General features: G+C 40.8%; 1 protein-coding gene across 1 annotated transcript; it reads left to right on the top strand.

The window, feature by feature from the left end:
- Positions 1-118: 118 nt before the first annotated feature.
- On the top strand, positions 119-9,476 carry rab35b (RAB35, member RAS oncogene family b). The gene is made up of 6 exons (XM_054610301.1): positions 119-435; positions 2,429-2,479; positions 2,577-2,700; positions 5,747-5,871; positions 6,083-6,207; positions 6,935-9,476. Exons 1-6 carry the CDS (start codon positions 384-386, stop codon positions 7,061-7,063), a joined length of 606 nt encoding a protein of 201 aa, XP_054466276.1. The 5' UTR covers positions 119-383; the 3' UTR covers positions 7,064-9,476.
- The last annotated feature ends 4,818 nt before the right edge of the window (positions 9,477-14,294 follow it).

Below are 14,294 nucleotides of genomic sequence, written 5' to 3'. Positions count from 1 at the left end.
GGATCCATCCATTTATTGCCTTGCAGATGTTGCCTGCTGCCCTTCCAGTGGTGTGTGACTTCAGTGTTCATCAATGGGACTGGGGAGCCTGCGCAGTGAGGATGCGCAGTGAACCCGGGTAGAGTTTGGGTGCAGCTCCATCAGAGAAGGAAGCGCGGAGTTTCCGGCTGTTTGCAGCGGAGGGAGAGGATTGCTGACGCCGCGAAACCCCGAGAAAAACGCCGCCGGCTCGGGGGGCTTGCAGGTTTTTTTCCCCCAGTATCCAGTAGTGGTTGGGTTATCTTTCGTATCCAGAGATCTGGGGGGTTATTTTATCATCTTTGGAGCCGAGGGAAGCGGACAGCAAAGCGGCAGAAGGCGGGGGTGAGCCACCAGCTACCGGCATGGCCAGGGACTACGATTACCTCTTCAAGCTGCTCATCATCGGGGACAGCGGTAAGCCGACGCCGGGGCTGCGGGACGGGAAGTGGGCCCTGTTTTTGCTTTTTTTTCTCCTCTTAATGGAGGCAGAAGAAAAAGAAGAAGAAAGAAAGAAACATGTAGCTGTGTTTTGTTTTGTTCTCCTTCTGTGCGTTTAGTTCTTGTTATGTTTCTATTTTCTGCAGGGGGAATGATTTGTGAATGTGTATACATCCGCCATATGTCAGGGCGGAGGCATATCAGGCCGGATATCACCTCCAGATCTCCAGGGTTTGACCCTCGGATGATTTGCTAGTCCTCATATAAGCTGAGGCGTTTTTATTTGACTCTATAATAAAACACACAATCATAATAGACGGATTCCCACCATCCTCTAAATGAGGATCTAGTTTGTTTCACCCCCCTCCCTCCTCTGTTAGCCGGAAGCTAGGCTAACGTGACACTCTCATGCTGGGCTATGTAGCTAACTGTGAGCTAGCTTCACTGATCAGCTGGTGTCATAATAAAGTGATGTTCCTCATGCATGTGATGCAGATAGCTTCTTGTGTTTGCTGCAAGGCGTCAAGTCAGATAAGTGAGGTTGTTATTGAAATGCTTGTTTGTTATTTAGCCAGCTAGCATGATTGTGCTAGCTGCTCCACAGTGGAGGAATGCTGCACTGCAGTCAGAGTGAAGTGGTTAGTTTCAATTAAGACCATTGGCTATGTGGCTACCTCACCTGTGTTGTGTTCAAATACACATCTACAGGTAGATGCATCATGTAAATCTGCACCACTGATGAGGACTCCTCTGGTTTCTCCCCATGTGGCTCCACCCTCAATAGGAGTATAGATTCAGCCTGCTGCACTTCTTTTGTGTGAAATTATCTTTGCATTCATTGACAGCCCAGATGCTGGCACTACCCCATCAGCTGGCTGCTCACAGTGGAGGGAAAAGGCAGCACAGAAATCCCTTCACTGCCACTCACACACAGAGACCAGTGTCTCCTCAGCTGCAGCATGGACGTACAAGTGTCTGTAGTGCTGCACAGAGATTGTTTAGGAAAGACGCTCTGACCCCTGCCCCTCTTTCTCAGCTTCATGTAGACTTATCTGTTGCTGAGAATCGGATATTCCACGCACTGGATCTCCAAGCTGCACCGAGGCAGAGTTTAGCCCCTGGTGTCTGCCACAGTAGCACATGCACTCATGGAGAGCGATTTGAAGTTGTGCAACATCAAAACTTACCCCAGGATGGAATATTAAAGCCTAAAAAAAGTACAAAAAGATGATGATCTCTCTTCTGCTTTGAAGCTTTTGTTGTTTGTTTGTTTGAACAAAATTGTGTAGCGAGGAGACCACAGGAACCTGAGAGCTTTTATGTTGGGACCAAACATGAGATGACAATAACACAATAGGTAGGCTAAGTAACAGGGCTGCAGGCTGTAGTCCCACCCAGGCTGGACAGGGGAGTCACTTCCATAACTTCAAGCTGAAACCTGACAACTTGTCTGTGGAAGACAGTACTGATCCTTCTCTTCTCTTTTACTTTTTCATCTCTTTGTCCTCTCCTGTCATCTGTTGTGACTGTTATTTCTTCCTAAAACCTATTTATTTTTGTGCACGATAATTATAGGAACCCAGATAGATATATTTGTTCCATTTGTTGTCTTGTATTTGAGGCTTTGATGCAAGCCTTTCCAACTGCTGCTGCTTACTCCTCCTTCACATTTGATTAAGCTTCTGTAGGTAGCGTCATCAAAACGCCTTTAATGAACATGTGGGTGTAGCCTTTATTACCTTCAATCCTAATAAACTAAATCCTTAGGTACACAATGATTACAGAAACTGTTGACGGTTTAGGTCTTGCTTTTGTTTTTGGTTTGCATAACAGCCGCATAACATGTTTGTCTTAGGACAACCGTAGTATTTCGTTTGAAGTCAAATACACAGAATGCACTTGTTTTTTTTTGTGTATTGGAAACCTGTTTCACTCTAAACCTCATCCTGTGCTTGTGTTTCCTCCTCAGGAGTGGGGAAGAGCAGTCTCCTCCTGCGATTTGCAGACAACACATTTTCAGGTGTGTGGTTTTACCTCATCCGCTGTGGCATCACTTCAAGACTTTCTACTTTTTGTTGTTGGAGGTAATTAAGATTGGTTTGTGTGCGTGTTTGCAGGTAGCTATATCACCACGATCGGCGTGGACTTTAAGATCCGGACGGTGGAGATCAACGGGGAGAAGGTGAAGCTACAGATCTGGGATACAGCAGGGCAGGAGCGCTTCCGCACCATCACCTCCACGTAAGTAGATCCACACACACGCACAAGCACATTTCAGGGGGTGAAGCTGGTTATTTTCATTTTAGCTATTACATCTGAAACCAAGAAAGGATCTTTGCGGTCCTCAGATTAGGTTTTATTTGAGGAAGCAGTTTGCAGACAACGAGAATGAGTTGGTTCTTCGCTCTGAAACTGGGTGGAATTCCCCACACATCTTAATTACAGATGTGAGAGGGAGGCTCTTGGTCTTGTACTGTAGTACTGTCGTCATTTTCTGTAGTTTGTCGTTACCCTCTTATGCTTCTAGTGTGTGTGTGTCCCACTGCTGTTCGGTGCTATACGGCCGCATCCATGTGCCCCTGGGTTCACACTGATGTATGAAAGGAGTTCTGGTCTGTACCGGTTAATCGTTGATCCCGCATAATTATCATTGTTATATTATTTCGCAACACAAGAGCAGGAGTTCCCACTCGTAGAAGTAAACATGTCCAACACAAGCCCCTTGATCTCATCTTAATCCATCCAAACATTTTTTTGTTACAACACAAATCAAACACACAGCTGCTCATTACTCTTGGATGGAATCACTTTACCTGTTGGCTAAGCTTTCAAAAACACACCACATCTTTTTCCTTGACTTCTTCTTTGGCAGAAAGTGGTTCAAATGAACACTTAACTGTCAGATCTGTTGATTATTCAGACCAACAGGGATATTTTTTTCTGGATAGACAATCAGTATGTCTTTTTCCGATGCTGTGAACAACATAAACAAAATACTTTTCCCTCCAAATCTAAGAAAATCAAAACTATCGGCATGGTCCCTACCTACATACTGCTTCCTAATTTTGTCTTTAGCACCTCTTAACCCAGATCTTGACTCTGCATTTACCGATTTTTTTTTTGACGACTTGCGGGCATCAGAGAGCAATATCTGTCTCTTTAGCTGCTAAATTCTCCCTTATGTTCACCTGCTAGCCACTAACTGCGTCTGTTTGCTGTTTGGTGCTTAGCAGATAGTGTACAGTTGTGCTTTAGATGTCTTTCACTTGTGAAAACCCAGGTGAGAGTGAATCAGGACAGTGCAGTTGTTGGCCATAAAACCAAAACAATGAGCCGAAAGACGACATAAAGCCCAGAACTGAGAAAAGCTATTCTAAATAACAGTTGTGCTTTAGTGTGCGGCTCCTCTCTCACCGTATCTCTCTGCTCTGATAGAAACAGCAATGATGTGCAGTCATCTAACCCTCTCTCACTTAATTAAAACATATTAAACCCACTGTCCAAGCCATGTAAGCATTGTCCTGAACAAGGCCAACAGAGCATGTTAGATAGTTGATATAATGTAGCAGCACCGCTGCAGTGAAGTTTATCAGGACGACAAAACCATCCAGAAAGCTTGAACTCCTCTGCAGTGCTGCTGACGCCTCGGCCCCTGAGGAGTACGACCGTCCTAGTTTTAAAGGAATCCCTCCACCAAGCTGGCGGCCTGTTTTGGCTGACTGTTCACTGTGCTGAAGGAGAGTGTTGTGGTGCCTCATTATGGCCTAAACAATTTTCACAGTGAAGTTTTGATCATTTATACTGTATGAAGTTTACATTAAGTATTAACTGTTTTCACCCATAGATCTGCCACGATCAGTGTCATACATACATTTCTTTACGGGTCAAATTTACACACATGATGCGCATGATGGTTTTATGACGCCGCGGCAGAGACGGTCAAGTCAAAGCCACGACACACAGAACATGCATGTCTGATTGGAAGTTCTTAAGTGTGAGTGAAAAGGACATAAAGCTCCCAATTTGTAACACCTGTTAGTCCAATATAAGCCGGTTAGGAACAGCATTAAAAACAGAACGTTTTAATTATGAAAATACAATTGAATTTAAAATTTCCATGAAAGAAAAGTTGCAAAAATGTTTATGAATGCTGTCGATATAGTACTTAGAAAGAAAGAAAACCAAATTGAAGTCGATGGGTTTTTGGTTAGATGCCTGAAATAAGGTCATGTGACCATGTTGTTGTTCGTTTATTGCCTATAAAATTTGCTTTTTACCTGTGGCGATTGCATTTCAATTCAAAAATCATAAAAAGTGGTGTTTATTTGTGAAGAATATCTTTCTGAACAAAACATGCAAGTATCATAAACGTTTATTTGCCACAGATCTTATTTTCTGAAATAAAACAAAATCTAGTGGGAAAATCCCATTGGCTCATTATATGACTTGCAACCAGTTTCCCCCAGTGGGACTCGAACCAGTGAGGTCACATGGTCAGCGCCTGCAACCCCCTAGGCCATAAGGGCCCCTTTTGATTGATAACTTGTGAAGGAAAAGTCCAGTTTATTAACTAGTTATTACCCTATTTGTGTAGAGTTTTACTGCAGAAAAGGTGGCTGCGGGTTGGGCCCCACACGCCTGCAGTGGGTGTTTGCTAGTTTATGGTTCTCTATTCACGGAGAACATACACACACACACACACACACACACACACACACACACATACATAAAGACTTACATACACACACGTATCCATCCACCCACCCACCCCTGCTGTCTGGTGGCTCATTACTGCTGGACATTGGGGGGAGACATGCTCAGACAACACCATATCCCCACACAGAAACACAGACACACACCCACACACAGTCATTCTGACAAAAGGGATCTTTGTGTGCGTTTGCCGAGTGCAGCTACAGTGAGGATGCACCATTTCTGATGCCCGGTGATCGGGTTGATGCTTTGGCTGCAGGTTTACATCTGAACTTTCCACCGCATATTGGTTTAGTGGATCAGATGCTGGTCTCAGTTCTGTTTAGCTTTCCTCCTTTACTGTCACACACTCTGTTCTGATGTATTTCCGTGTTGCAGTATTGTATTTCATAGACTATGCAGCAGTTACGTGACAACAAATTTTCATGCACTTAGTTTATAACATGTGGTGTTTGGGCATTCTAGCTGACACAATATGTGGATAAATGTTTTTATTTATTGTCATTTTGGAGACTTGCTGGGTTACCTAACATCAAGGTCTGACGGTGTATCTCTCTCTCCTCTGCATGTTCAGATATTACAGGGGGACGCATGGGGTCATAGTGGTTTATGACGTCACAAGTGCAGAGTCCTTCGTCAACGTCAAACGATGGCTACATGAAATCAACCAGAACTGCGACGACGTGTGCCGAATATTAGGTGAGTGTGCACATTTCCGTGTTCAAAAAAAAAAGTCCAGGCGCCGCAGTCATCTTGGCACCCTTCACCTAAAAATACATCTTGAATCTAGTGCACGCTTCTTTTTTTTTTTTTTTTTTTTTTTTTTTTTTTTTTTTAGTTTGCAGGCATTTTATGATTGTTCCAAACTTAGTTCCTGTTACATCACCATGGCAATGTTTTCTTTTTTCAGTGGGAAACAAAAACGACGACCCCAACTCCAAGGTGGTCGAGACGACTGACGCGCAGAAGTTTGCCGAGCAGATGGGGATCAACCTGTTTGAGACGAGCGCAAAGGAGAACATCAACGTTGAAGAGGTAACTGGTTGTTTGTGTCGTCGGGTTTGTGGGACATGCCTGGTGTACCGAGCAGCTCGGCTGAAGGCACGAATCAGCCAGCGTGTCTCAGAGCTCTGTCATACCTGCTGATGAGTAGGCGGTCTCAGTGTGCTGAATGTTCGCTGGCAGTGTCAGTGCGGTTTTGCTCCCGTCACATTTTACTCATGTGACCTTGTTTTTCACTGCAGTATATAAGTCCTACCCACCTATGGAAACATCAATAATCGTTGCTTGTAATAGAGAGAATTCAAGAAAGATTATTGTGCAGTATCTTTGTCGACTTACACTCAAATGATTTTGTAAACTAATCGATCGAATAGTTGATTTAATCAACAAACCTGTAAAACTGAGTTTCTCCACAAAGAATCACATAAAAGCACCACTATAATAAATCTTGTGTTAAGTGCTCATAAGTTTCTTCTAAATACATCATTCAACATGAAAAATATTTTTAAAAATAGCTAATCAACTAAAGAAATCTTAGACAAAAACGTCCGATTAGTCGACTAAACGGGGGCAGCTTTACTTTGCATAACAAACTTATTTCCCAAAATGTCGAGCTGTTCCTTTTAATGCTAAGAAAACGCTTGGATGTTGATGTGTTTGATAACGAACAGATTTCAGCCGGTGGTTTTTGAAGCAGTCTCTTTCCTACAGTCTCATTTCTGTACTCGCCTCACGATGTCGGTCTGTTCTCCTCCTGCAGATGTTCAACTGCATCACGGAGCTAGTGCTAAGGGCCAAGAAGGAGGTGCTCGCCAAGCAGCAGCAGCAGCAACAGAACGACGTGGTCAAACTCACCCGGAACAGTAAACGAAAGAAAAAGTGCTGCTAGCAAACTCGAAAGCCATCCACGAGAGGCCGGCAGCGTCTTTTTCTTCACACACGCACACACACACACAAGATGGGACTCAGAGCATCTAAATTAAAGAGCAGATTAAGATTTAATAAATATACGGTGAAAGATTAAAAAAAAAAAAAAAAAAGAATGGAAAAAATGTCCCGTTTGGACAAAACTAATCACGAAGACTTTGGAGAAAAAAAAAAAGTGTACAGATTTTATTAGAGGTCAAATCAAGTTTTATTTGGAATTCAGCAGATGGGCACTATGACCTGGGGTCCTCCTCTCTTAAAGGATCTGCAAGCCGACAACTGACCGCCATAATGCTCCGATTTATATCCACACAACCCCCCCACTCAGTATCTCATCTCTCCTTCTCATTCCACTGCACACGGGACATTCAGAGTCGAGTCAGACTCTGCGCCTGACGAGAAGGAGGGTTCACCTTTTTTTTTCTGGATTTATTTGTTTCTTTTCCGGGTTTTTTTGGGGGGTGGTGGTGGTTGGTCGGGAGGTGTATTTTTGGAACGGGTGTCTGAGGTCCCACCACCTCTTTACAGTTCAAACATTTCAGACCCCTATGTAACCAGAGAGATCATGAACTGCTAGATTTTGTTTTATTTGAGTTGTTGGGGGTAAAAAAAAAAAAAAAAATCACAGATGAAAATGACGATTATGAAGATTGGTAAATGACCTTTAGCAACTAATCCGATGGACAGAACTGGTGACCTTTTCACGTTTTGTTTTTTCTTTGTCTATATTTGCCAAGCTTCCCCCATCCTCCACCCGCCTCTAACCTCCAATCGTGCTGAGCCAACAAGAATTGATTTTATTATTCTGTCTTCTTTTTTTCTTTTTTTTTTTTTAAAAGTGCGACAGAGCAGTTGAACCGCTCCTGGAGCTCTGAAAGCACCGTTCACTGCAGTCTTACTACTCTTTCGGAGTTTGCTTTTAAATCTTTTTCCTCCACCTCTGAAAAAAAAAAAAAAAAAACAAAAAAAAAAACAATGATACTGCCAATATTCTAGTAAAAAAAAATTGTTAGGAGCTCAATGGTGCCCCTCATTCTGGACTGTTGCCATAGTGACGCCTGGTTGGCCATGGGGCAGAGTGAATCAGGATCTGATGGGACCCTGTTGAGTCCTCAGGAAGTGCTCAGGGCCGCCCTCCCTCCCTCTCCCTAACCCCCACACACACACACACACACACACACACACATATCAGCACCTCTCACAGCAACAGACTCACCTGCTGCACATTTGGTTCATCAAGGAGGAGCGAGGAGGCTCTTACTCTGGAAACTCTCTCGTGGTCGTCGCGGTAACCTCCGATCCATAGCGGACCATTGTTTTTCAGCATGTAACACTTTGTTTGAAGGGGGCTTGTTAAAAGGTTATACCTGACACGCATTTTTTACACTGTCGAGGATTTTACTGTATTCTTCTCAGCTTGCAGAACATTCTTAATAGTTGACAAATGTTAAAGTCTGATGTCACGCTTTTCTTTCAGCTTTTAAACCTGTCACACCTCCCCCCCTCCCTCCTCCTCCCGCTACCTGTTCAAATGAAGTGTTACCTGACAGTGTTTAAGGCCTCCTTGGTGAGAGTGTGGCGGCCAGTGGGACTGTTAATGTGAGAACAAATGGAGACGGACTGCAGAACTGGATCCCAGTGTGTTCTGGCACCTGAGCTCTATCTCTCTCTCTCTGTGTGTGTGCACCGCCAGGGTTTGTCAGAGGCCGAAGCGTCTGTTACTGACATGTTTTTCTTTATTTTTGATTTGGGAGAGTAATGAACGTAGAGAGAGCCGAGATTCTGTTTGGATGCGTTTCGTTTTTCGTCCTCTGAGCAGACTCTGGCAACCGTTTTTTGGGGATCCAGTCACTGTGACCTCCAGGGCCTAGGAATGGTATCAAATCCCACATTTCTATTCATTACGTGTATGTATATATAAATATATTTGTGTGTTTATATTCAGTATAGAACATACACACATGATTAGCACACCAAACTGTGCATGTGTAGAAACATGCCCCGTGTGCTATGGTGGAAACACACACACACACTCGTCAGATGTGGTTTGCTGTACACTGGAGAAAAAGAGATGTACTATTCATTTTTTTTTCCCTACATGAATTTAATCAGTAATAAACGTTTTAAAGGAATAAATATTTGACACATAATGACTGATCTCATGTGTCAGTGATTTTGAGGCTTGGTCTTAACATCATTTTAAACCTGTGTCTTTATTTTATTTTTTGCTTTCTGTGAATAAAATTGTACGAGAGGAAGTGTGTATTCGTCTTTGAAAGCGTCTTGCTGCTGTCTGTCTTTGGTGTTACATCAAGAGTTAATCTTGTTTTATGAAAGGAATTCAAGTTTTAAAAAGAAACTTATCAACCATGGTCTGTTTTTGTATTTTATTTGTCTATCATCAGTTCTTAGCTGTTTTCCACACATCCCCAGTAAATTCATACATGGTGTCTCAATTGATGGAAAGGCAGGGCATGAAGGGTCTCATCTGAACATGTTTGATACTATAACAATATATATTTTTAGATAGTTTGGGGAATATAAATATGCTGGGGATACTAAAGTTAAACGACCTTTTTCACAGTAGACAGTTTGACCTGTTGAACACAGGTTTTACTTGCTGTGTTCATCATTAATAGTTGTAGCTCCATCTATGATTGACAGAATGTCTGCAATTAGTTATTTAATTTGGGAAAAATAAATACTAAATGGTGAAAAGAAACGTGCAGTTAATGTTCCGTATAATGTTAATCCATCTTGGCTCCTTTATAATAATATATATTTTTTTTTTACATGTTGCTTACAATTCCGTCTTTAGAAAACAGGAATATAACCACAGCAAAATTTTTAAATATTTATATGCTCGATGCAACAGACACGTTTAGGTCAATATTCACAAATTATTACCAGTGGTGGAAAGTATTCAGATCTTTCACTTCTGTAAAAGTAGCAATACAGAGTTAAAAATGCTCTGTTACAAGTAAAAGTCCTCCATTTTATAGCTTATTTAAGTAAATGTACAAAAGAATTGGCATCAGAATATACCTACAATACTGAAAGTAAAAGTACGCATGGCGCAGAATGGCCCATTTCCAAATAAAATAATATTGAACGCATTAATGTGTTCATTTAATGTTGCAGCTGGTAATGGATGAGCTCATTTTCTTCAACTGCTGGGTAGCTTTATCCATGATTATATTATGTATATATAATGTATTTGTTGGTATATTTTTCTGTTAATAATAATAAATAATAATAAACCAGTGGCACTGGATGACGGTCAGAAAATAACTAGTTATCATAAATAAACCTCGGGGGTGAGATTTATGTTTTTGAACCAAATGATATGGCTGTCAGTCATTTCACTCAAAACCACAAACGCCAACCTCACTGTGGCGCTTGAGGTAAAGTCAGGGGATCATCAATGTCATTAGGCTTCATCACTTGGGAACCATTAAACATCTGAGATCTGAGATTTGTCCCAGTCCACCCAGTGGATGTTGAGATATTTCACAGAATAATAGAAAACCCTCACCTGGTGGTGGCGCTGCAGGAGAAGTCAGGGAATCATCAAAGGTCATAGGTCAAAGGTCACCATGAGCACTATTGGAGCCACACTGCTAGCATGTCTGCTAATAGATCTTCATCCAAAGGTATGAATATTGAATTCATCTAAATTTTTCTTAAAAAATCTTTCTTTGTGTTTATCCATTTTAACAACCAGCTGATATGACAATAACACATCCTGGTAGCTTTGCTCAGGTTGTGATATTATTGGTTTGAGCTTCTTACTTCTTATTCAATTTGTTTGTTATTTTCCTTCATCATGCAGGTAGTGACATATAATCCTTTTGTACATAGTACAAGTCATAAACCTTTTGTCGGGGCCTTTCTATCTGCTATAACTTTATTCTTTGTGTGGTGTTTTCATATTTCAGCAGAAATTCTGAAGCATAAGCGACACACCCGACTGTGAGAACAACAGAAGGAAAACATCTGTATTTCAAGGCCAAGTCAGGGGAGACAAGAAGATTGCAAAGTATTTATTTGTACAAAAGAAATCCCCCAAAATGCTAAGAAAATTGCATGATAAATATTTTGAATAGTTTGAAGCATTCTGTAACTGAAACAGTGCCGTTAGTCAGCGGTGATTGGAAGCACTCACACGGAGCACAATGAGCCCGCAGAAAGCACTGAATTCCAAAACAGCATCCGACCGAGTGGAGACAAGTAACAGAAAACACACTCTATGGCATGTTGGTCTGTCACTGCCACACACACACACACACACACACACACACACACACACACACACACACACACACACACACACACACACACACACACACACACACACACACACTGCGGCAGCTCCAGGATGTTTCGCACACAAACACACAGCTGAAGACGGCCTTTAGAAAAAAAATGCTTTGAATTCAGAAATGAATCAGTACAGTCTACAGTCTTAGAACAATACAAACAATCAAACAAGAAAGAAACAGTAATTATGACACAATGTGGACAGAACCAATTATGTTGAGTATTGTTTTTCTAACAACAAACGTGACATGAAGTGAGACAAATCACAGTCTGGTTGTGGCAGGAGTCACTGCTGTTTAATTAAACTTTCCCTCTGCTGCCAATCAGACGATGGAGGGGAAACTACAAACACCTGGATGTGAAGGGTCGGTGTACTAATTCACACGCTTTAACACTTTCCCTTCAGAGAGGAACAGTGATAGAACTTTCTCATAAGCGACCCTTTATACAGAGTTTAAACAAAAGATCATTATCTAATACCTGGAAGCTTGTGAAGTTAGATCTTAAATTACAAATTTAGCTTTCTCTTTGTGAAGTCAAATACTTGCAGCAGAAACTGGACTTTCTCCCTTTTGGTTTGTGTTATTTTAGCATCTTATTAGTCTCAGTATACTACTGTTTGGATTGGTTTTGGTTATTTAATGGTTTTAAATTACCTTTTGGGTTATTTAAAGGTGCCATATAAGTTACTTTAAAAAAAAAAAAAAAAAATCACCTCACATTTCTGTTTAATTCTGATATTTTTTGGGGGGTTATCTACCTTATACTTTTTCTCTGTTGTTCATTGTTGGTGCTGCCTACCTTGGACAAGACACATTATAAAATAGATTTTTAACAGCAATGAAGTACGGAAGCCCTGAGACGAAAGTGAAAAAAGAAAAAATCTTCAGTGCACATCTACCCTTTCTACCCGTTCTTTGTAGGACGAAGTTCAAACATAAAGTTCATATATCATGTGTTAACAGTTTATAGAAATTAAAACTCACAAGAAAATGTGAATGCTTTAAGTCTTATTTAGAACATGGGGTGGTTGTGCACTTCAGGCTCTTCTGGCCAAAATAAGTAAACACGTACTGTTTTCACCGATTTAAAAAAAATAATAATAATAATTAAGGAATTTAGAATGATTATCCTGCAGGACCTTTTTTTCACCTGTTCTTAGGTCATAAACACAATTAATATCAGACTTAAACAATGGATCACCAGATTATGTTTCTTTCACTTGCCTCCTCCTAGGGCTTCCATAATGACATTTTCCTGATTACATAAAATCAGTTAAGCTCTTTAACTCATCAGGAAGACTCATCCAATGCATAATATGACTAGAAAAGGTCTGCAGAGCATTTAGACCAAAAATAATGTATCGACAAATTATTTAGAAAATGCAGACTTTTGTCTAGCATATTGTAAGAACCCTTAATAAATATTTTTCTAACAGTCGCATTTACAGAAAATGTACTAACTTTTGCTGTTGGTTTATAAGAGAGTGAGTAACTCTTGATTTCTTATTAATTATTTATTTACATATTTAACTGCAGACTTAATGTTTACCCCTTTATTGACTATTAAATGAATAGTTCCTGACAATTTGGGAAATGCCTTTATTCACTTTCTGATGGAGAGTTTGATGAGAAGATCACCTGGCTAGCTGTTTGCCCTCCTGTTCCCAGTCTCTGTACTAAGCTAAGCTAACTATTTAATGGCTGTTGGCTGGTATTTAACAGGCACACATGCGAGTGGTATTGATTATCTCATCAACAATTTATTAACAGCTGAAAAACAAATGAATGCAGTTTACGTATAAAGGGTGAGTTATCAGGAAGTGGTACCTACAACTGAATTTGCAATTTTTGGAGTGCTTATCGAGTCGATAATCGAAATTCATGAGGCGTCTTGGGGTATTCACGATAAGTTACACATAATATTGGTGAATAATTTGGGTGAAAAGTACTCATGAATCTCCTGCCAGCTCTCCTACATGCCACAGACAGACAGTCAAATAGACATACGTATGAGAGATAATGTCCAACTCATCAGTGGAATTCCTGCTCACTGTTCGGACTCGCATGAAAAAAAAAAAAGAAATCAGCCTAGAAATAACGGCATACAGATATATTTCCCCTAAAAAAAGATTTTCATCCAAAAAGGTATTCATTTTTTTCTTATAAATATAACGATTTTGTCCAAACCTATTCGACTTTTTTATAAAAAAATCATTCTTTGGGTTGATCCTTCCCAACAACCAGCTGAGATGACAAGAAGACATCTGCATAGGTTTTGCACAGCTGCATTAGACACGAGTTCAAACACAGACAGACATGAGACATCACTGTGCCACACTGAGTCATTCATGCTCGGAGATTTCAGGTCAACACATACTGTATTACTAATGGAGTCACAGATATGTCGCCTAAAATGGAAGCCCGACAGCTAGGAAATCAAAGTGCCCATGAAGTATTGAAGCAATGAGAATGGAGGTAGACCTTTTCTATTAGTATCCAACCAAAGCAGCTCAGACTCTAGTGGAGCGTTTGTACAACAACATGCCTTCTAATGATCAGAAATTCAACATTTTACTGTTGAGCTGGATTGATTTGAGAGTTGATGAGCATTCTACATAGTTCTTCCTCCTTCTTAAGCTGATGTAAACATTTTTTTTTTATTATTTGGTCAACTAGGAAGATGATTGACATCATGAGGACAATGTTGGACGGTGCCTTTTTTTTCTATAAAATAATCATATATGTTCTAAATCTTTAATATAAAGTGAACCGTGGAAACCTGGACATGACGATATCGTTATCTTCAGTCACCCAAAGGTTTATTCAGATGTTGGAGATGAGCATGAAGGCCTCATAGAGTTCACCACGGAC

This window comes from Anoplopoma fimbria, chromosome 13 (genome assembly GCF_027596085.1).
Source record: "Anoplopoma fimbria isolate UVic2021 breed Golden Eagle Sablefish chromosome 13, Afim_UVic_2022, whole genome shotgun sequence".
Classification (NCBI taxonomy): Eukaryota; Metazoa; Chordata; class Actinopteri; order Perciformes; family Anoplopomatidae; genus Anoplopoma; species Anoplopoma fimbria.
This window is presented reverse-complemented; position numbering and strand designations above follow the sequence as displayed.

What these genes read in the sequence shown, in the direction of transcription:
- rab35b (XM_054610301.1), top strand. Translation starts at nt 384, where the DNA reads ATGGCCAGGGACTACGATTACCTCTTCAAGCTGCTCATCATCGGGGAC. An exon ending in TGCAGACAACACATTTTCAG is followed by an intron (nt 2,480 to 2,576) that starts GTGTGTGGTTTT and finishes GCGTGTTTGCAG; the next exon opens with GTAGCTATATCACCACGATC. An exon ending in AGAACATCAACGTTGAAGAG is followed by an intron (nt 6,208 to 6,934) that starts GTAACTGGTTGT and finishes CTCCTCCTGCAG; the next exon opens with ATGTTCAACTGCATCACGGA.